The sequence below is a fragment of the Falco biarmicus genome, chromosome 10, assembly GCF_023638135.1.
Source record: "Falco biarmicus isolate bFalBia1 chromosome 10, bFalBia1.pri, whole genome shotgun sequence".
Lineage (NCBI taxonomy): Eukaryota > Metazoa > Chordata > Aves > Falconiformes > Falconidae > Falco > Falco biarmicus.
The window spans coordinates 19,012,577-19,031,971 of NC_079297.1; the positions used below are offsets into that span (position 1 = coordinate 19,012,577).

Sequence of the window (19,395 nt, forward strand, 5' to 3'; positions counted from 1 at the left end):
CGGCGGAGAGGCCGCGCCAGGCCCCGCTCCCGGTACGCGCCGCGTCCTGCTCCGGCTCCGTCCCGCTCCCGTCCCGCCTTACCGGCTCTGCCTGTCGCCGCCATGTCCTACAACTACGTCGTGACGGCGCAAAAGCCGACGGCCGTGAACGGCTGCGTCACCGGTACCGCCGGCGAGGCGGCGCCAGGACCCCCGGCCTAACGGGCGCGGCGGGACCTGTGCGGCCGTGGGGGTGGTGGCGGGGTTCTTGAGGCACGGGGGGCTTGGTGGGCGAGGAGGTGCTGGGGGCCACTGAGGGGCTGGAGGGACATTGAGGTTCCTGAGGCTCAGTGGGCGACTGGGGAGCTGCGGGGGTGCTGCGGCCCCGGCGGGGTGTGGGGGTTCCCTGGGGTCCGTGGGGGTACTTGGGGGCACTGTCGTGCCTTGGGGTGTGCTGAGGTGTGGAGGGGATCTGGGGGCGTTGCGGGAACACTGAGGGGCCTGGGGTGCCCCAAGGTTAGTAGGCGTGTGGGGCACCAGAAGTAGCCGGGGGGGCTTTCAGGTTTGTTGGGGTGCTGTGGGGCACTGAGGGAGGTGAGGGTGTCGTGAGTTTCCCGGGGGCGGTGCTGTGGGGTACTGCGGGTGCGTTTAGGTTTATGGAAGTGGTGCGGGGCACTGGGGTTGTGCTGGGGGTGTAGTGGGGTGTCTCAGGGGGATCTGGGCCAGGTTTGAGGTTTCTGAGAGCTCAGTGGGGGTTTAGTGCGTGGGGATGAAGTGGGGTTCCTGGGGAGGGGTTAGAGAGCAGCAGAGGGTTGGGGTGCTGTGGGGAGAGCTGGTGGTGATGTCTGTGTCTTGCTGTATTGCGCGGTGGTTTAGGCTGTTGCAGCGTACGCTGGAGAGGGGATACGGTGGGAGGGGCCCCTGGGAATAGAGTTCCCTGGGGAAAGATGAGAAATCAAAGTACAGGAAAGGTGGTTCCTGAGGGCGCTGGGTGCTGTGGGAGGAAGGTGCTGGGGTTTTGTGGTGCTATGGCTGGGGGGTGCTGCAGGGAGGCTGGCGCTCAGTCTGAGGTTGGGGGGGTGCAGGCCAGGCTTCCCAGGATCGGCAGACTGCTGCAGGTTGTTCGGTGAGGGCACCTCACAGTGCTGCCTTGTTACTTCTTTGGGGCTCAGCAGTGATTTCTTCTCTCTGTTTTCCAGGACACTTCACCTCAGCAGAGGATTTGAACCTGCTGATCGCCAAGAATACACGACTGGAGATCTATGTGGTGACAGCGGAGGGGCTGCGGCCCGTCAAGGAGGTGGGGATGTACGGCAAGACTGCCGTCATGGAACTCTTCCGCCCCAAGGTGGGTGTGCTGCGGGGAGGGGGCTGCTCACAGCTGGGGAGGGCAGGCATGGGCGCGTGGGTACCACTGGCTCTGCCACCCTGCTGAAGGCACGCTGTCTCTCTTTGGCAGGGGGAGAGCAAGGATTTGTTGTTCATCCTGACAGCCAAGTATAACGCCTGCATCCTTGAGTACAAGCAGAACGGGGACAGCATTGATATTATAACCCGTGCCCATGGCAACGTGCAGGTGAGTGAAGCAGCAGCACCTGAAAGGGGCAGATTCCCTTCCTCAGTGATGGTTTTACATTTCCAGTGATGAGGCTGCGCCTAGGTGATGGGTTTCTGCCTGGTTATGTACGATTCTTTGCCTACCGCTGGCTCTGGTATGGTTCACCTGCTGCCGCTGGTATTTCCAGAGGTTTTTGCCTGTAGTGAGTCAGGCTCAGGGATTGAGGACATAGCTGTAACTGTGTTCTCAGGGGAGTTTGCAGAATAAGGATAATTTGAGATCCTCCTACTCTAAAGAGAATTAGCTCTCAAAGAGAATTAGTTCTCAAAACTCGGCATAAGGTACAATTTTCCCTGGGAAATGACTCTTCTGGCATTTCGTGGCTGGTCTCTACACGCTGCATAGCAGGATCATGACTGTTGAAGTTACCCTTACCATTGTGGCTATACGACGTTGATAATAATTGGAGATGTTCTCCATTGTTCTGTGTGGATTAAAATCATGCCTTCTGAGCAGGTCAGAAATCCACATGTCCTGACTCTTTGGCTTTTTTGTTAGTCTTTAGCCAAACAATTTCCGTCAGCTGTCAAGCCAAAATATCTTCCGTCTGTTTCCAGGCACTGAGCTTCTGCTGAGTTACTGTTGTGAAGCTGAGCAGGGAGTTAGGGGCAGGAGGTGTAGGTAACATATTAGTGTGTTTGGGGAAAAGTGCTTAATCTTCCCGTGCCACGGTTCTGCCTCATGACATACAGAGATGCTGATATCAGCCCCTGCCGGGTAATGGTGCGGAGGCTGTGGAGGCTGATAATGGGGTGGATTTCTGGAGGGTGATTTTTGGTCATGGATATCAAAGCATTTCATGGCAGTGTAACATCGTTCTCTGTCAGTGGTAGAAAGCAGAGGCACAGGACAGCAATGTGGCTTCTCTGAGGTCATTCAGTGGAGTTAGTATTGGGAAACGAGTTGTGGGTCTGTTCCGGGAGTGCCTGGATCCTGGGAGAGAGGTGTGTGCTGTGGGAGCTCTGCCAGGCTCTCTGGTGGAAAGGACCGTCTGCTTTAGGCAGGAGATGCCTGAATTGCCTTTGGCTTGCCAGATGGTATTTTAAAGCCTGTTGGGAGGTGTGCAAGGAGTTGTTTCTCAGCTGAGGGGTGGTTACTCTTGTACCTACTAATCTGGAGTCGCGCATGGGGATTTTTTTTCTGGTGCTAATTGCTCTCTTTCCCCTCTCTGTGGATCTCTTGCTCAGGATCGCATTGGCCGTCCCTCAGAGACTGGCATAATTGGCATCATTGACCCAGAGTGCCGGATGATCGGCCTGCGGCTCTATGATGGCCTTTTCAAGGTCATTCCCCTGGACCGGGAGAACAAGGAGTTAAAGGCTTTTAACATCCGCCTGGAAGAGCTCCAAGTCATCGATGTGAAGTTTCTCTATGGCTGTCAGGCTCCAACCATCTGCTTTGTCTACCAGGTACCTTGTTCTCGGTTGGTGACTTGGGTGGAGGATGCTGGAGGTGGCTGGTGCGCCAGCCAGTGTCTCTAAAGGTCTTCTAGAGGGCTTGGAGCAGCAGCAGTGTCCTGCGGCCAGTGGAAGGCAATGCTTTGAACAGACCCGAGAGACAGTTGTGGATCCTGCAGGCTTATTGTGTAGCTGAGGAAAGTCCGTGTTCCTCTCTGATGCTTTTTTCCATTTCTGGGAGAGAGGAAGCAATGCTCCGGCTAGGACCATTTCCTTGTGAAACATGCAGGAGTGCGTGGGTCTTTCCAGCAAGTGCTGAGCAGGTGGATTAGAGCCAGAGCCAGTTGTTTCCTGTAGGCAATGCTGTGAGACTTGAGCCTTCCCCGTGGGGGGGGGGGGGGGGGGGAAGTGTCTTGTTTTGTATCTGGGATGCCACCCCAGGAGTGTAAAGAGGGGTCATAACCTCTCCTATCGTCTGGGTCCTCACAGAGGCAGTGTTTTAGGCCCTTCTCTAAATGCTTATTTTGAACCAAAGAGCCTTTGCTGTGCTGACTGAGCGAGGGATTATCTTTGCTTTGTCAAATTGTGGGTAGCCTGGACCTAGCTGAAAGTTCCTGGGACAGCAGCGCATAGGATCTGCTGTGAATTCAGTTCAGCTTTGGCATAGTTCTTAGTGGCAAACTCATACCATTAGAGCTACTAACCATGTGGCAGCAGTGACTTTATTCCCTATCCGGGTGCTGCTGAAGCCCCCTAACAGTTCTGAGTAAAGGCCCAGGGGAGAAATCACTTTGTCACCATGTAACTGGGGGTTGGGAGGGCAGCCCAGATTCCCCCGTGCCAGGACAGTGCTCTTCCCCTGCCCTGTGGGTAGCTGGTGCTCTCGCTTGTCACCTGAACAAACAGCGTGCTCTCTTCAGCCTTGCTGGGAAGTGTCCCCAGCTGTCACATATCCTGCCCGCGTCACAGGCACTTGTGTGACAAGTTAACAATGTGCACAAAAAAGGAAGAAAACAGGAAGGGGTTTGATTACCTGAAAAAGCAAAGGATTTTCAGCTGTTACTATGTTGTAGGAAAAGGCAGTGTTTTCTTAGAAAAAGCACTGCTGTTCTACTTAGAGGAGAAGGGAGTCGTGTTCTCTTGCGTACACTGTAGAGCCTGACCTGGAGGGCTGTCATGCGTGCTTTCACAACACGTGACCATCTTATTTCTGTGGGATTTGGGAGTGTACGTGGGGACTGTGTTTTTATCCCATGCAGCTGCACTGACTTTGGAACCTGGTGTCAGAAGGGAAGCTCATAGCCAATCTTGGTCCTAGAAATATGCCCTGAGGGTGGCTTGTTGTGTATTTCTGGTTTTGACTCACTGCCTGGGTGACTTCCCCGGCACTAAGAAGCCTAGCAGTGGTGGTGTGCTGCTCTGAAAAGTGCTGAGCATACCTGTGACTTTGATTAGTACCGTTGCTGTTGCATGCTGGGGAAACTGAGGCAGAGAGGGATGGTGATTAGGACAAATTGTTAAACTCCGTGTCAGGGTCTGGACAGGAGCGTGCCAGTTTTCACTTGGTACTCAAGAGCATCATAAAACAGAAGCTTGGTTATCCCACGTAGACAGCTAGTGAAAAAGGTCTTATCTGGAGATCTGACACCTTTACAGGTTAAATCAGAGCAAGTCTGTTAATGCTTCATTTGTTATAAACATGTATTGTACAAATAGAGAGGCAATTAATAGCTTGCTCCATGCCTGACACTCAGCATGAATTTTATCCTTGTAGCAGGAGCGAGCTGTAAGTTGTCTGACTCGTTAGGCCTTGCATAAACTCTGGCTTTATTTTGGTCCCTGGGTCTCTGACTTGCGTGTGTGTGGAGAAGGGAACATTTCCAAGCTGCTGCTTTTATTCCTTCTCAATGTATTAATCATTATCACAGGATTTGGACTGAGTAGAATAGCAGTGTCTGAGGTAATTTTTGTGTAGTTCTGAAACAGAAGATACCGCAAAAAGGGGAAGTTCATAAAAATAAATCGCTGCTGTGGTGTGGGGTAAAAAAGTGCAGAACTGTCACAAGTTTCATTAGTGACTCCTCTGCCATTTTAACAGCCCCACTTCAGCTTTCTCCTCCCCACAGAGCTATTTGTCCTCCTGGGTTCCCCTTCTCTGTCAGCCAGTGCTGCTCTTCGCTTCCCTCTGTGCTGCACCACCGACTCCCAGCAGGACCTCGAGCTTTGGAGCGCCATCAGTGAGGATGTTTGCCAAGTGGCACGGGCTGGGAGGTGCCCAGCTTTCCTGCAAGTGTTTCTTTACAGAGCTGATGGCTACAGGGAGGAATAAAAATGGTTTTGCTCAGATCTGGAAAGTGGCAAGGCATAGTAAAATAGTTCTGTGAATGACATGACTAAGGAAACCTGACTCCCTGTGCTTTAGAGCCTTGTCTTAGCTTTGGAGACATTAAATTGGTCAGTGGGTTATGTTCAAAGGCTTCTCTCTGCTTTGGGTGTTCATACACCTTTTTCCCATGCACGTTCCCAAGTGTTAGTTAGCGTAGACCACCTTTTCCTGAAGTGGGGTGCTGATCTGTGGGCCTCTTCCCCACCCACTGCATATTTCAGTGAGGGCTGCGTGGCCTCGCTGCCTTGGAGACCTCTGTGCCTGCCAGGTTTAGTTGAAATTGCCCACTGGACTGGCAGAGCCATTGGGGGATTATTCGACAAGCAGGTTATATTTCCTCAGGAAACCAGGCTGCAAGGCCTGAGGAGCACTGAGGTGGGAGCTCAGCTGCTCTGGCACCTGCACCGCTACAGCAGAGCTGAATTCCTGAATGACTTGCTGGAGCTGGAGGCGGTGGTGATACTGCGTAGTGTCACTTGTGCCCAGATTTGTTAGAGCACTCTGCGTCAGATGAATACGAGTTCCAGAAAATCACTTGTATAAAAATGCAAGAATATTTTTCAGTCTTTTTTTGGCACAGGCATTTATTCAAAGGTTGTTCTACATATGGGTAAAGTTAGGGAGAACAGCAGTATGTGTATGTTCAGGCACACATGTGGTCTGAGGGAGAGAGAAAGGGGGGTGGGAAGCCTCAGCAGCTCGCTGGTGACAGTGCTCTTGCAGGAAACGAGGTGGAGTCTCCTTGCTTCGCAAGCTGCTTGTCAGCTCTGCTTCTGGAGCCTCTCGTGCCGTGCACGTGAGGCTGTCATCAGTGTACATCGTCATTTGTGGCTTCTCTTTCAGGACCCTCAGGGTCGCCATGTCAAGACGTACGAGGTGTCCCTGCGCGAGAAGGAGTTTAACAAAGGCCCTTGGAAACAGGAGAACGTAGAGGCTGAAGCCTCCATGGTCATCGCAGGTTGGTCCTTCTTTGTAAAAGATCTTCCCTCCCGTGTCTTTCTCAAGGCTGAATTGCCTCACTCGTGCTGCACAGGTTCTCTAATAGGGCGTTTGTCTTCTCCCCTGCACAGTGCCAGAGCCTTTTGGGGGTGCGATCATCATTGGGCAGGAGTCTATCACCTACCACAACGGAGATAAATACCTAGCTATAGCTCCACCTATCATCAAGGTGAGCGGCTGCTGAGACCTAGAAATGTGTCCTGTGTAATTCCTTCATTCGCTGGCATCTCTCAGAGTGCCAGTACGATATTGGGCTAGTTGTACTCAAGAATTTAAACTGCTTTTTGTCTCCAGGTGTAGTCTAATAGAAACATTTTACTCCCTGAGGTTTGGCAAGTGGAGGTGTTCCACACGATGTCTGGTCTGTATTTCTGGGGACTGGTGGATGTATGTGATCCTTGTACTGGTGGCAGCCTGTGCTGGCAGTGCAGTGTGTGGCTCTGCTCTCTGTTGAGTGCTTAGAAATGGTGCAGCAAAGCTGAAATCTTGTTTGAGCCCCAGAGAAAAGGATTAATTAGGAGGTAGTGCATGCTTTGGGCAAGGATCCAGGCCAGAGCCTGGTTTCATTCTTGGCAGCAAAAGATAATGAATGAGCCTGTTGAAGACTTGAGTACACTGGTATATGATTGGGGCACTTGTTCAAAAGGAAAAAAGACTTAAAGGGTTTGTGACACAAGTTGAGCATGTGGTTTTTATCAGGGACAGGCCAGTTCCCATGTTTAAATGGTGCAGGAAGCACAAATGGCATGGCTGAGGTGCCATGCAAGCCTGAAACAGGGCTTGAGCTATGATCAAAAGGTCCTTTTAAGCTGGAAATATTGACAGGCTAGAAAAGAACTGCAGATCTTGGGTAAAGAAATACTAACATTTTGCCTGAATGCCTGCAGGCTCTCAGACTACTGCTGGAGCTCTGTGATGGAGAGTCTCATATTGGAGCAGGCAGAGTGAGTCACCTGCGCTCTGCTGACATGGTCCTTGACGTGCAGGCAGAGTGCAGACGCTCCTGTACTTGAGGCCAGTGGGATGTTTAGAATCACAGAATCATTTAGGTTTGAAAAGAACTTTGAGATTATCAAGTCCAACCATTAACCCAGGGCTGCTAGGTCCATCACTAAGCCATATCACTAAGCACCGTATCTATGTGGTTTTTAAATCCCTCCAGGGATGGTGATTCCACCATGTCCCTGGGCAGCCTGGTCCAGTGCTTGACCACTCTTCCAGTGAATAATTTTTCCTGATGTCCAATCTAAACCTCCCCTGGCACAAGTTGCTGTTTCCTCTTGTCCTGTTGCTTTTTATCTGGGAGAAGAGACTGACCCCGACCTGCCTACAACCTTCTTTCAGGCAGCTGTAGAGAGCAATCAGGTCCCCCCCCGAGTCCCCTCCTCTCCAGGCTGAGCACCCCCAGCCCCCTGCCCAGCTCTGGACAGGCCTCAGCCCCTCTGGCAGTGAGGGGCCCAGAGCTGAACCCAGGGTTCGAGGGGCAGATGCACCAGTGCTGAGCACAGGTGAGACAGTCACTGCCCTGGTCCTGCTGGCCACACTGTTTCCGATACAAGCCAGGATGCTGCTGGCCGCCTTGGCCACCTGGGCACACTGCTGGCTCGTGTCCAGCCAGCCACCAAGCAGCACGCCCAGGCCCTTTCCCAATGGGCGGCTTCCCAGCCGCTCTGCCCTAAGCCTGTAGCACTGCGTGGGGCTGTTGTGACCCAGGTGCGAGACCCGGCACTGAGCCCTGTTGAGCCTCACACAACTGGCTGCGGCCCATCGGTCCAGCCTGCCCAGCTCCCCCTGCAGAGCCTACTGCCCTCAAGAGATTAACACTCCCCGCAGCTTGGTGTCATCTGCAAACTGACTGAAGGTGTGCTTGATGCCCTCATCCAGATTGTTGATAAAGGTATTAAACAAGACTGGCCCCAGCACTGAGCCCTGGGGAGCACCACTTGTGACCAGCACCAGCTGGATGTCACTCCGTTCCCCACCACTCTGGGCTTGGCCGCCCAGCCAGCTTTTCACCCAGCGCAGAGCACGCCCGTCCAAGCCATGAGCCGCCAGTTTCTCCAGGAGATGCTGTAGGAATCGGAGTCAAAGGCTTTACTAATGTCTGAATGGATAACATGCACAGACTTTCCCTCATCCACTAGGTGGGTCATCTTGTAGACAGAGATCAGGTTGGTCAAGCAGGACCTGCCTTTCATAACCCTGTACTGGCTGGGCCTGATCCCCTGGTTGTCCTGTACACTGTGTGTGATGGTGCTCAGGATGACCTGCTCCGTAACCTCCCCCAGCGCTGAGGTCAGGCTGATGAGCCTGTACTGTAGTTCCCAGATCCTCCTCCTGCCCTTATAGATGGGGTCACGCTGGCCTCCCTCAGGTTGTCTGGGACCTCCCCAGTTTGCCAGGGCCGTTGATAAATGATGGAGAGGTTGTTTGTATACAATAAAGATCTGCAAGATCAGGATTTTGAAACCAAAGCCAAATACGTTGACAGGAGGCTAGGCAGCATCCACCACACAGCGAAGTGTCTGCAGAGCTTGGGTCCGGAGATGGAGCGAGGCCTGGAGCTCTGCAGGTCCCGGCTAGCATCTCTGCATCTGTGGAAGTCCCAGCCTTAGGAAAATAGGCATTCTGATGGCATCTTCCCTGGGCTGTGAACAAGCTAGCAATGTGTTTAAGAACGTGAGGTGGTTCCTAGTGAACAAAAATGAGACTGTTTGACTACAGGTTCTGGTTGTGTTTGCTGGTGAGGTTTATTGAAGGGTGAATCCAGCCCTCTCTGTGTAGGAGGCATGGACTCTGCTGGGGTTACAGCTAGCAGCCGGTGCGCTGTGGGTGTGGTTGTTCCCTTCTGCCCGCTTGGGGCTGTTTCAATGGGTTCCTAAAAATTCCCTCCCTCCTTCGTGTGCAGCAAAGTACAATTGTGTGCCACAACCGTGTGGATCCCAACGGGTCCCGATACTTGCTGGGGGACATGGAAGGGCGCCTCTTCATGCTGCTCCTGGAGAAGGAGGAACAGATGGACGGCACTGTCACCTTGAAGGACCTGCGTGTAGAACTGCTCGGGGAGGTAGGACTCAGCCCCATTGTGTGTGCTGTCCCTGTCGCTTCTCGCTGCGGGGCTGGGAGGCTCTGCAGGCTGGACATGCTTCGCTGAGGACTGAGTCGCAGGAACAGTGTCTCTTCTGGAGCCCGGGGTGGAGTGATGTTTTGCAGTTCTTGCAGCTCTGGACTGTTGCTGGGAAATTCCCTGTGTGGTACTTGAAAGTTTACACCATCTCAGGTTTTTGCCTGGTGCTTGTGTGCTGTCCCTGGGAGAAGCTTGGACTCTCCATGGGTTTTGTAAAGGGATTAAATTCCTCTCATGTGTGCAAGGTCTTCCTATGGGGCTGCAGCTCAGATGTGGTGCTTGCGGAGCGTGGCAGGGTTCTTCCCATGCTAGCAGTGGTTCATCTGTGTCTTCTCAATTCCCAGACGTCCATTGCAGAGTGCTTGACCTACCTGGACAATGGAGTTGTGTTTGTCGGCTCTCGTCTTGGGGATTCCCAACTTGTGAAGGTACACGGCAGATGTCTTCTGGCTTAGTTGTGTGTTCAGACAGCGGTTTGTACATATTTAATTTTTTCATGGCCTTAAGAGGTGTATGCGGATAAATCTTCCTTTCTTGTCTGCCCTACACCCTTTCCACTTGCCTGGTCTTGCTGAAAGCTGATGATTGTGTTTATTCATAGCTCAACGTGGACAGCAACGAGCAGGGCTCCTATGTTGTGGCTATGGAGACCTTCACCAACCTCGGGCCCATCGTCGACATGTGTGTGGTAGACCTGGAAAGACAAGGCCAGGGGCAGGTAATGTTGATTCTGCTTTTCTTCTCTCAGTGCTGGGAATGTCTGGGCCGGCCAGATGGATGCATCGGTTGTTCACAGAAGGAAAAGACTACAAATCTTTTGTGGGAGAATCTCCAAGTCTTATCCAGGTGCAGGGATGGTATTGAGGTCCTACTAAGAGTGGTATGAGTGAGGTGGCTAAGTCCTGGGTACCCCCCTTCATGAGGAAGGGGTTGCCTTTGTGCATTTAGGAAGGATCAGCTACCAAAAAAATTTCCTCTGAGAAGATGGGTATCCCACCTTCCCCTGAACCCATCGCTGCAAGGAGGAGTGGGGAAGCTTCCCGGCAGTGGTTGGTAAAGACCACCTGCTTCTCTTCCAGCTGGTCACATGCTCAGGTGCATTTAAAGAGGGTTCGCTGCGGATCATCCGGAACGGCATTGGGATTCATGAGCACGCCAGCATTGACTTGCCAGGGATTAAAGGTGCGTGAGCTGTTCGGTGCTGTCTCATACCACCCGCAGCGTGAGAGGGCCCAGTGGGGGCACACCGTGCACAGACTGAGGCTGGGTGTGGGGCAGGGGCCTTGCCACCCACCAGCTTCTGGAATATTCACTGTGAGCAAGTGTGGCCTCGCTTTCTTGCAGGTTTGTGGCCCCTGAGGTCAGACTCTCACCGTGAAACAGACAACACGTTGGTGCTGTCCTTTGTGGGCCAAACCAGGTAAGGTGGGGTTCATGCTGAGCCAGGCTGTCAGGCACCTGTTGGAGCATGGCGTAACAGGAGTTGCCTTTCAGAGTTCTGATGCTAAATGGAGAGGAAGTAGAAGAGACGGAGCTCACAGGGTTTGTGGATGATCAGCAGACTTTCTTCTGCGGCAATGTGGCACATCAGCAATTGATCCAGGTAATGCCAGTTCTAGGGAAACAGATACATCTTTCATGATGACCCTACTGTCCTTATTGACTGTGGGACTCGCAAAGATCTGCCCTGCTTATCGGGGCAGGGTTTGCAGTACTTCCCTGGGCTGTTGTCAGAATGGGAGGTGGTGGTCTGGCTCTGAGCAGAGACGTTTTCTCTCTCCAGATCACCTCTGCCTCTGTGAGACTGGTTAGTCAGGAGCCCAAAGCCCTGGTGAGTGAGTGGAAAGAGCCCAACGGGAAGAACATCAGTGTGGCTTCTTGTAACAGTAACCAGGTAGTGGTGGCTGTGGGACGAGCCCTGTACTACCTGGAGATCCGACCCCAGGAGCTCAGGCAGATCAGGTGGGCGCACATCTCTTGTCCTGGCTTGAGGGCTCTTGGCCTCTGCTGTCTGTCTTTGGGCTCAGGACTGACACCTCTGCTTCCTCCCTCCTGCCAGCTGCACGGAAATGGAGCATGAAGTTGCCTGCCTGGACATCACCCCTTTGGGGGACACTAATGGCATGTCCCCACTGTGTGCGATCGGGCTTTGGACTGACATCTCTGCCCGCATCCTAAAGCTGCCTTCGTTTGAACTGCTGCACAAGGAGATGCTGGGAGGAGGTAGGGCTCTCCTGGGGCTGCTGGGTGGTGGCAGCAGTCACTGACCTGGCTGAGTCACGAGTGACATCAGCCTTCTCTTCTGCTCTCTGCAGAAATTATCCCTCGCTCCATCCTGATGACGACCTTTGAGAGCAGCCATTACCTTCTGTGTGCCCTAGGGGATGGAGCTCTCTTCTACTTTGGGCTCAGCCTTGAGACAGGTGACTACAGAGCCTAGCACTGAGCAGGCTGCTGAAGGGGGTGGCTGAACTGGTGCCCTCTTGCTTGATGTGCTTTCTTTCATCCTTCTGGAGAGATCTTCTTTTTCCTTCTTTCTCACTGTGACGGGGTCATGCTTAGGTGGGACTGGCTGTGGGCGCTGGGAGTTGGTGGATTTCTCCAGTGGGCTCTGAAGAAAGGAGACCGATGGTTACGTTCATTGCTTTGCTGCCCTGTGCTGACAGCAGGATGCATTTACCCACACTCATTTCTTCCCAGGGTGTTGCAGCTGCTTGCGCTCTGCCTTGCTCTCAGGAGCTCCGTTGTGGCAGCTCCCAACACCAGTGCTCCTTTTTGGCAGGCTTGCTGAGTGACCGGAAGAAGGTGACCCTTGGGACCCAGCCCACCGTCCTGAGGACGTTCCGCTCTCTGTCCACCACCAACGTGTTTGCTTGCTCTGACCGCCCCACCGTCATCTACAGCAGTAACCACAAGCTGGTCTTCTCCAATGTCAACCTGAAGGAGGTGAACTACATGTGTCCTCTCAACTCAGATGGGTATCCCGACAGGTGAGTGGGATCCTGGGATCAGCAAATAGGATCTTGGGATCAGCAGTTTTGAGGGGTGCGGAGGGGAGGGAGGTTCTTGCTGTGCTATCCACCTTATAAGTGCCATTGCTCCTGTTTTTGTCTTCCCATACAGTTTGGCCTTGGCCAACAACAGCACCCTGACAATTGGCACCATTGACGAGATCCAGAAGCTGCACATCCGCACGGTTCCCCTCTATGAATCACCCAGGTGAGCTGAGCAGGGGGAAGGAGCCCAGCTTGAGGGCACATGCTCTACGGCATGGGACAAGGTTGGAGGAGGACTTCACAGTCAGCATTCCCGTTGGGGGCTTAGTTGACACGCAGAGTGAATTGGTGGCTTGTGCTCAGAGCAGTCTGGGCAAGTGAACAGCTCTGTCTGTTCTTGTCTCCAGAGCCCCCGTGCTCTCCTTGAGGTGGCCTGTGCTGGCTCTCCTGCCCACACAGCTCTGTTTGTCCCGCAGGAAGATCTGCTACCAAGAGGTATCGCAGTGTTTCGGCGTGCTCTCGAGTCGTATCGAGGTGCAGGATGCCAGTGGGGGCACCACTGCACTCAGACCCAGCGCCAGCACGCAGGTGAGGGGTGGCTGCTAGGTCGTCCCTGGGCTGTGGGTACCGTAGCTCCTCAGGCCAAACCATGATGCAGATATTCCTTGACAGTCTTCTCTTCCGAAGCTCCAAGTGCAAGCTCCTCCCTGTGGCAGCCTGGGAGGAGATGGGGTAGTAAGATCTGTGTGGTGGTGACAAGGGCTCTCTGTGCTGCGCTCTGGCAGCCTCGACACGCTTACCATTCTGTCTGATCACCTTTGGGTTTGGGTGCTGCTCCTTCAGTCTCTGTACAGGCTTCTGTCTGGTCTTGAGTGGGTTCCTTCTTCTAGGGATGCAGGCACAAGTGCCCTTCAGGCAATAGCTCTGTTGGAAACTACAACACTGCATAAACTCTTCTGTTAATGCTGTTGCTCAGCAGCGCTACCTCTGCCATGCATGTCACATGTCTCTGCTGGTAACAGGGAGTGGGTCCCTTTGCTCAAGCCTAGGGAGCTCCTTGCTTCGCCTTCTCTCCCATGTATTTTCCTGGTCCCCGGTTGCCTCAGCCCATGTGGAGCAGCATGAGGATGTGACCGATCTTCCTGTGTCCTAGGCCCTGTCCAGCAGCGTGAGCACCAGCAAGTTGTTCTCCAGCAGCACAGCGCCGCATGAGACATCCTTTGGAGAGGAGGTGGAGGTGCACAACCTGCTCATCATAGATCAGCACACCTTCGAAGGTACCGGTCCCAAATGCTGCCCGTACCCTAGGCCAGTTTTCTCCCGCAGGACAAGCCCATCAGCGTGTGGCTGAGACTAGCGATCTTCAAAGGCTTGTGAAGATCAGTCATCTTGCACGTTCCCTTCAGACAGAGCATTTTTGCTGGAGGAGTGTCAGCCACAGGGTGTAGGTTTAAGACATAGCAGGGTTTGATGGCACAAGGGGGTGGTGGGGAATGGGAGAGAAGATCTCCACACAGCTACCTTGGGCATGTCTTGAGTTTTCAGCTGCTTTGCCTACGCATGGAAGTGCTGCCTGCTGGGCTGTGGGTGACCTGATCGTTTCTGCCTTTCCCTCTTTGCACAGTGCTTCATGCTCACCAGTTTCTGCAAAACGAGTACGCTCTCAGCCTGGTCTCCTGCAAGCTCGGCAAGGACCCAAACACCTACTTCATTGTGGGCACCGCCATGGTGTATCCTGAGGAGGCAGAGCCCAAACAAGGCCGCATCGTTGTCTTCCACTACTCGGATGGTAAGAACAAGGTCTTCTTCCATGGCCAAGACCAGCTGCTTGAGGGAGGTCAGAGATGAGCTTCTCGGGCCCAAGAGAGCTCAGGACCCAGCAGCAGACAGTTTTTCTCAAGGAGCCTGCTGCCAGCTACCCACAGGCAGGCTCTTGCTCTGCTGCAGGCTGTTACAGTGTGTTCCCTTTCCCCTCATCTCCTAGAGAAGCCCAAGAATCCCTCACCAGGACTGGATTCTGAGATTTGCTTTCTCTGTGGCTGCCCTTGCTGTCATGTCACTCCTGTGTTACTCGCCCAGAGATCCTCTGAGAGAGTTTCTAGGGCGAGCAATGTTTAGAGCAGCTCATCTGAATCCCCTCATTGTGCCACCCTTGGGAGCACAGGGCAAATAACTGGGCTGTGCATGGGTTTATTCCAGGGAAGCTGCAGAGCCTGGCTGAGAAGGAGGTCAAGGGGGCTGTGTATTCCATGGTGGAGTTCAATGGGAAGCTGTTAGCCAGCATCAACAGCACGGTAGGGCTCTTGCAAGACCCTGACTTGTTTTGTGAGCACATTTCAGAGCTGGAAGCTGCTCCACCTGTGTGGATGTTAGCCAGGTCCCTGACTTCTGTCAAGGAGTGTGTCCTGGCTGGTGTGGGTGTCCGTGCTGGCTCAGAGCCATGTCACTTCCTTCAGGTGCGCCTGTACGAGTGGACAGCTGAGAAGGAGCTGCGCACGGAGTGCAACCATTACAACAACATCATGGCACTCTACCTGAAGACTAAGGGGGACTTCATCCTTGTGGGAGATCTGATGCGGTCTGTCCTCCTCCTGGCATACAAGCCCATGGAAGGAAACTTCGAGGAGGTATCAGTGCTGTCGAATAGTCTTGGTCAAAGGCATGCCGGGAATCTGTGCTGCCTGTTCCAGTAGCTCTGGGAACAGTGTTTAAGGTGGTAAAAGGAGTCTGACTCACCCCACCTTGCCAGCCCTTTGAAGACAATGATGTAGGGCTCTGCAATGAGAGCAGCATCGCCTAGATCCCTGTGTTTTCTGGAGGGACAGATATCTGGACTTCCAGGGAAGTGGACAGTGTATCAGCAGCCTTTTGAAGAGCAGGCTTTGGGTGCGTGCTTGCTGCCTGCCAGGGTGGGGAGCTGCCATCTGGACTGCCTGTTGTGTAGTTGGAATGGCTTAGTGCGACTGCATCTCTGTCAGCAAATGCAGCGTAGCTGGGGGAGGGACCAGGCGCTGAGACAGTCTGTGCACTTACCGTGTTAGAGTGGCTCTGGGCATGCCTTTGGCACGGGCTGGCCTGCGCTTGCCCAGGGAGTGTCCTGGCATTGTCAGAGTGCCACTCGGGCCAGGGCCACTTCCAGAAGGTGCTCAGTGCCTTTTGCGCTCAGCTGCTTCATCTAGCACAGAGGGACAGACTGGATCCCACCTTGCTCCTGAATGTTAGCGTTGGGTGGAAGAAGATGCTGGATCACAGGCCAGGCCATCTGGGCACACTGAGTCTCCTCTTGTCCCCTTCCAGATTGCCCGGGACTTCAATCCAAACTGGATGAGTGCCGTGGAGATCCTGGACGATGACAACTTCTTGGGAGCAGAGAATGCTTTCAATTTGTTTGTGTGCCAGAAGGACAGGTGAGCAGGCTGTCAGGGGGGAATGTGACAATGCGTGATGGGAGGGATGGGGGTGGTAGGACCTTCTCCTCCACAAGAGGGATGTGTGTCAGGCAGGAAAGCTGGGAGGGGCATGCCCAGCTCTGAGGAGGGGTGAGGTGGGAGCAGAGGAAGCTTTCATGTCACCGCAGCACAGACTGAGCCAGGGTGCTTTGGATTTCAGCGCGGCCACGACCGATGAGGAGCGCCAGCACTTGCAGGAGGTGGGGCTGTCCCACCTGGGAGAGTTTGTCAATGTCTTCTGTCACGGGTCTCTGGTCATGCAGAACCTGGGGGAGACATCTACACCAACACAGGGCTCTGTTCTCTTCGGCACAGTCAACGGCATGATTGGTAAGGGTTGGGGTTCCCCAGCCTGAGTGGGAGGGTGACAGGTCCCCTTCCCTCTGCTGAACCTGGGCTGGGGTTTCCTCATGTCTCCAATCTTCTCTGTTCCCCGCTCGCGTGGTGCTCTGTGCCGTACTCCCTTCAGAAACCTGCTTTTCTCCCTGGGTTGCTTCCAGGAGAGGAAAGTGCTCTGGCTTTCTTTGAAACTCCTTCCTTGTCCCAGCTCTCCCAGGCACCAGTTTCCAGCACAACTCCAGTCCTGGCAGCCTGCCAACCCCTGCCTGCTGGGAGCTGCTGGGACACCCTGGGGTGAGCCCTGACCCTTCATCTCCATTTTGCCCTTTGCAGGACTGGTGACCTCACTGTCGGAGAGCTGGTACAACCTCCTGCTGGACATGCAGAACAGGCTGAATAAAGTCATCAAGAGCGTGGGCAAGATTGAGCACTCCTTATATCCTTTCGCAGTTCGGTCAGGAGCCTGCGCCGCTCGCTGCTGGGGGGTGGCTTGGGAATTTGGCCCGAGCCAGGCACAGGGTGGGGTGGTGGAGGTTTATCTCTGTTGGGACACCCTGGTGGGGAGCGTACATCAGCTGGAGAGGGTGGCAGTGTGTTTTCCAGGTTCCCAGGGCTTTGTGCTCCCAGAAGGTGCCTGCAGTAGAGCAGGGTCTATCTTACAGGGTTTGAGAATGAGTCTGGCTTTGTGGTAGCCCTAAAACTGTGGCACAAATTCGGTGATCCTCCCGACACAGCACTGTCAGTCTGGGGCAGCTGCTCTGCTGCCGTAGTCCGGGGCTGCTGTTACTCCCTGTGGATTTGGCTCCTTGACGGTGGCACCTGGAGGTCGTTTCACACTGAACGCAAAACAGAACCGGCTACGGGGTTCATTGATGGTGACCTGATTGAAAGCTTCCTGGACATCAGCAGGCCCAAGATGCAGGAGGTGGTGGCAAACTTGCAGGTGCGATGGGTGATGTGAGCTTAGACCCTTCCAAACTAGCAGTAGGGACCCTGCACAGGATTCCAGGCTGCAGTAAATCCTGAATGTGTGCCCTCCTGTAAGGGTGTTCTTCGGCATTGCGTGCTCTGATGCCTTTTGCTCTCCTTGCAGATTGACGACGGTAGCGGCATGAAGAGGGAAGCCACTGTAGATGACCTGATAAAGATTGTGGAGGAGCTGACCCGGATCCATTAGCAGGATTCGGGGTCGTTCCCTAGCACCTCCCTCCATGTAGAGCAAGGGAGTCTTTTCCCCACCTGTAGCTTGGGGACCCCAGCTGAACACCAGCGGTGGTGGCCCTTGCCTGAGGGGACATGGGGGAAGGAGCCTCTGGAGGGGAGCCAGCTTGCTAGGGATTTGGGGGGGGTGTTGGTCAGGCACCACGTCATTGCCTGCCTTGGATTCAGGAATCCTGCGGACTTGGCTACTGACCCAGAACTGGGCTTTGCTGGTCGCTCTCGGGTGACTGACCGGTAGCGCTCGGCTGATGCGGTGCCCTTGCCTGGATTCACTCGTCACTGTTGTCTTTAGTATCTGGTTTTTGTTTGGTTCTTTTATTTTATTTTTTTTTTCTTTCAGTTTCACTTTTGATTCTGTTTTGATTCATGTTTTCTGGAAGAGGAAAGCGAAGCTGCCTGTAGGGTGAGGGCGAGGGCTGGAGGAGTCGTCTGGGGCTGGTGAAATGTGCGGACACGGGGAGGGAGGATTCCTCCACATGTGGGTGATGAAGCTGAGTGGGACAGCGTGCTCCTCTCCCTCCACAGGATCTGTGGCTCGCTCAGGGAGGGAAGTTCTGGGAAGCTCAATCAGTTGCTGGTTTCTGAGTTTTACCAAATAAAGTAGTCCAAGAGGAAAGGTCTGTCTCATGGCGCCGAACTCCTCCTCATGACCGCAGGGGTGGTACCGGCTGTGCAGAGCCGTGTCCTCGGCTGGCTGGAGGCACCCCTTGCCCGAGCCAAGGCAGTTTTCCCCACGCTGAAAGGGCAAGAGCAGCGTGGGGGGCAGCGGGCTCAGCGGGGCGATCTGCAGGTGCTGGGGCGTGTGTCTCTTTTTCCAGATGCATTTTTAGGGCTCTTCTTTTGACTTGAAAGAACTTTTAGTTCTGCCTCTGGGTGCAGCCTAGTGCAAACAGGTTGGCAGCAGCATCGCCAAGCGCCCCAGTTAGGAGGCAGATCTTGTGCTGAATTTTTGAGGGTTTGCCCATGTACCTCCCTTTGGAAGAAACTCATCTCTGCGGATTGCCCCTCCCCAGGAGCTGTGCTTTTTGGCAGCTTCTGGGCCCAGCTTGTGTGGTGGTAGTAGATCAGAGGTGGGAGAGGAGACGGTGTAGTGACAGCAGCACTCTCCACCTTCCTGGGACCCCAGGGGTGCCCGCCTCTGGCAGCGGCCAGCGTTAGCAGTGGCGTGGATGGGAGCTGGAGACCCTTCTCGAGCCACCCTGGCCTTTTCCTTGTGAGCCTCGTGTCCCCTGCAGCTGGCAGCCTGTGTCCCTGCAGAGCTGGGGACCTGGGGCCTGATTTTCCAGTTGTTGCTGCATCGTCCCACTCTGGCTGCTCCTTACCGGTGTCCTCACTCCCTGTGACTGCGAGCCCGGCTGTGTGAGTGACAGGGGGACTCATCCTCTGCTCCGTCACCTTCTCCTCAGCTGGCATGAGGGGACCCAGGCACCCTCTGCTGCTCCCGTGGGAGAGGCTCGTGCCGCAGGCGTTGGGGCTGGCAGGAAGCAGATGTTGGGTGAGGCTGATGGATGCAGGGTCTCGGGCTGCTCCTCCTCGAGCATCAATTAGCGCTAACGATGCTGAATTCTGCTGGTAACTCGTAGGTTGAGCGTCTGGGCTGCTGCTCCCAGCAAGGTGGAATTGCGCTAGGGGTACCTACCCCATCTGCCCATGCACCCTTCACGGACACAGCGGGGTGCACGGGGGAGTGAGTCGCCACCCGCAGGGCTGCTGTTCTCTGTGCGTAGCATTCAGCTTAACCATTCCCCTCCTGCTCTCTATTTGTCTGTGCTGTAAATTGTCCAAAGCCAGGGGCTGCCCTGGCTGCAGCTGCCCCGGCTCCCTGCTGCCCTCTCCTCCTCCTCCTGGCATTGGGTGTTACCCCGGGCCTCTCCCCAGCTCTGT

At 54.3% G+C, this 19,395-nt stretch overlaps 1 protein-coding gene across 1 annotated transcript; it reads left to right on the top strand.

The window, feature by feature from the left end:
• The first annotated feature begins 30 nt into the window (after positions 1–30).
• On the top strand, positions 31–18,127 carry DDB1 (damage specific DNA binding protein 1). Its single transcript, XM_056353455.1, has 27 exons — positions 31–163; positions 1,179–1,327; positions 1,439–1,555; positions 2,785–3,006; positions 6,224–6,338; positions 6,451–6,548; positions 9,288–9,446; positions 9,851–9,934; positions 10,108–10,224; positions 10,586–10,688; positions 10,851–10,926; positions 11,001–11,109; positions 11,290–11,468; positions 11,566–11,729; positions 11,822–11,929; positions 12,289–12,496; positions 12,630–12,725; positions 12,979–13,090; positions 13,656–13,779; positions 14,127–14,291; positions 14,702–14,796; positions 14,959–15,129; positions 15,800–15,909; positions 16,112–16,281; positions 16,624–16,726; positions 17,110–17,233; positions 17,384–18,127. The coding sequence occupies exons 1-27, from the start codon at positions 103–105 to the stop codon at positions 17,465–17,467; spliced, it is 3,423 nt and encodes a 1,140-aa protein (XP_056209430.1). The 5' UTR covers positions 31–102; the 3' UTR covers positions 17,468–18,127.
• The last annotated feature ends 1,268 nt before the right edge of the window (positions 18,128–19,395 follow it).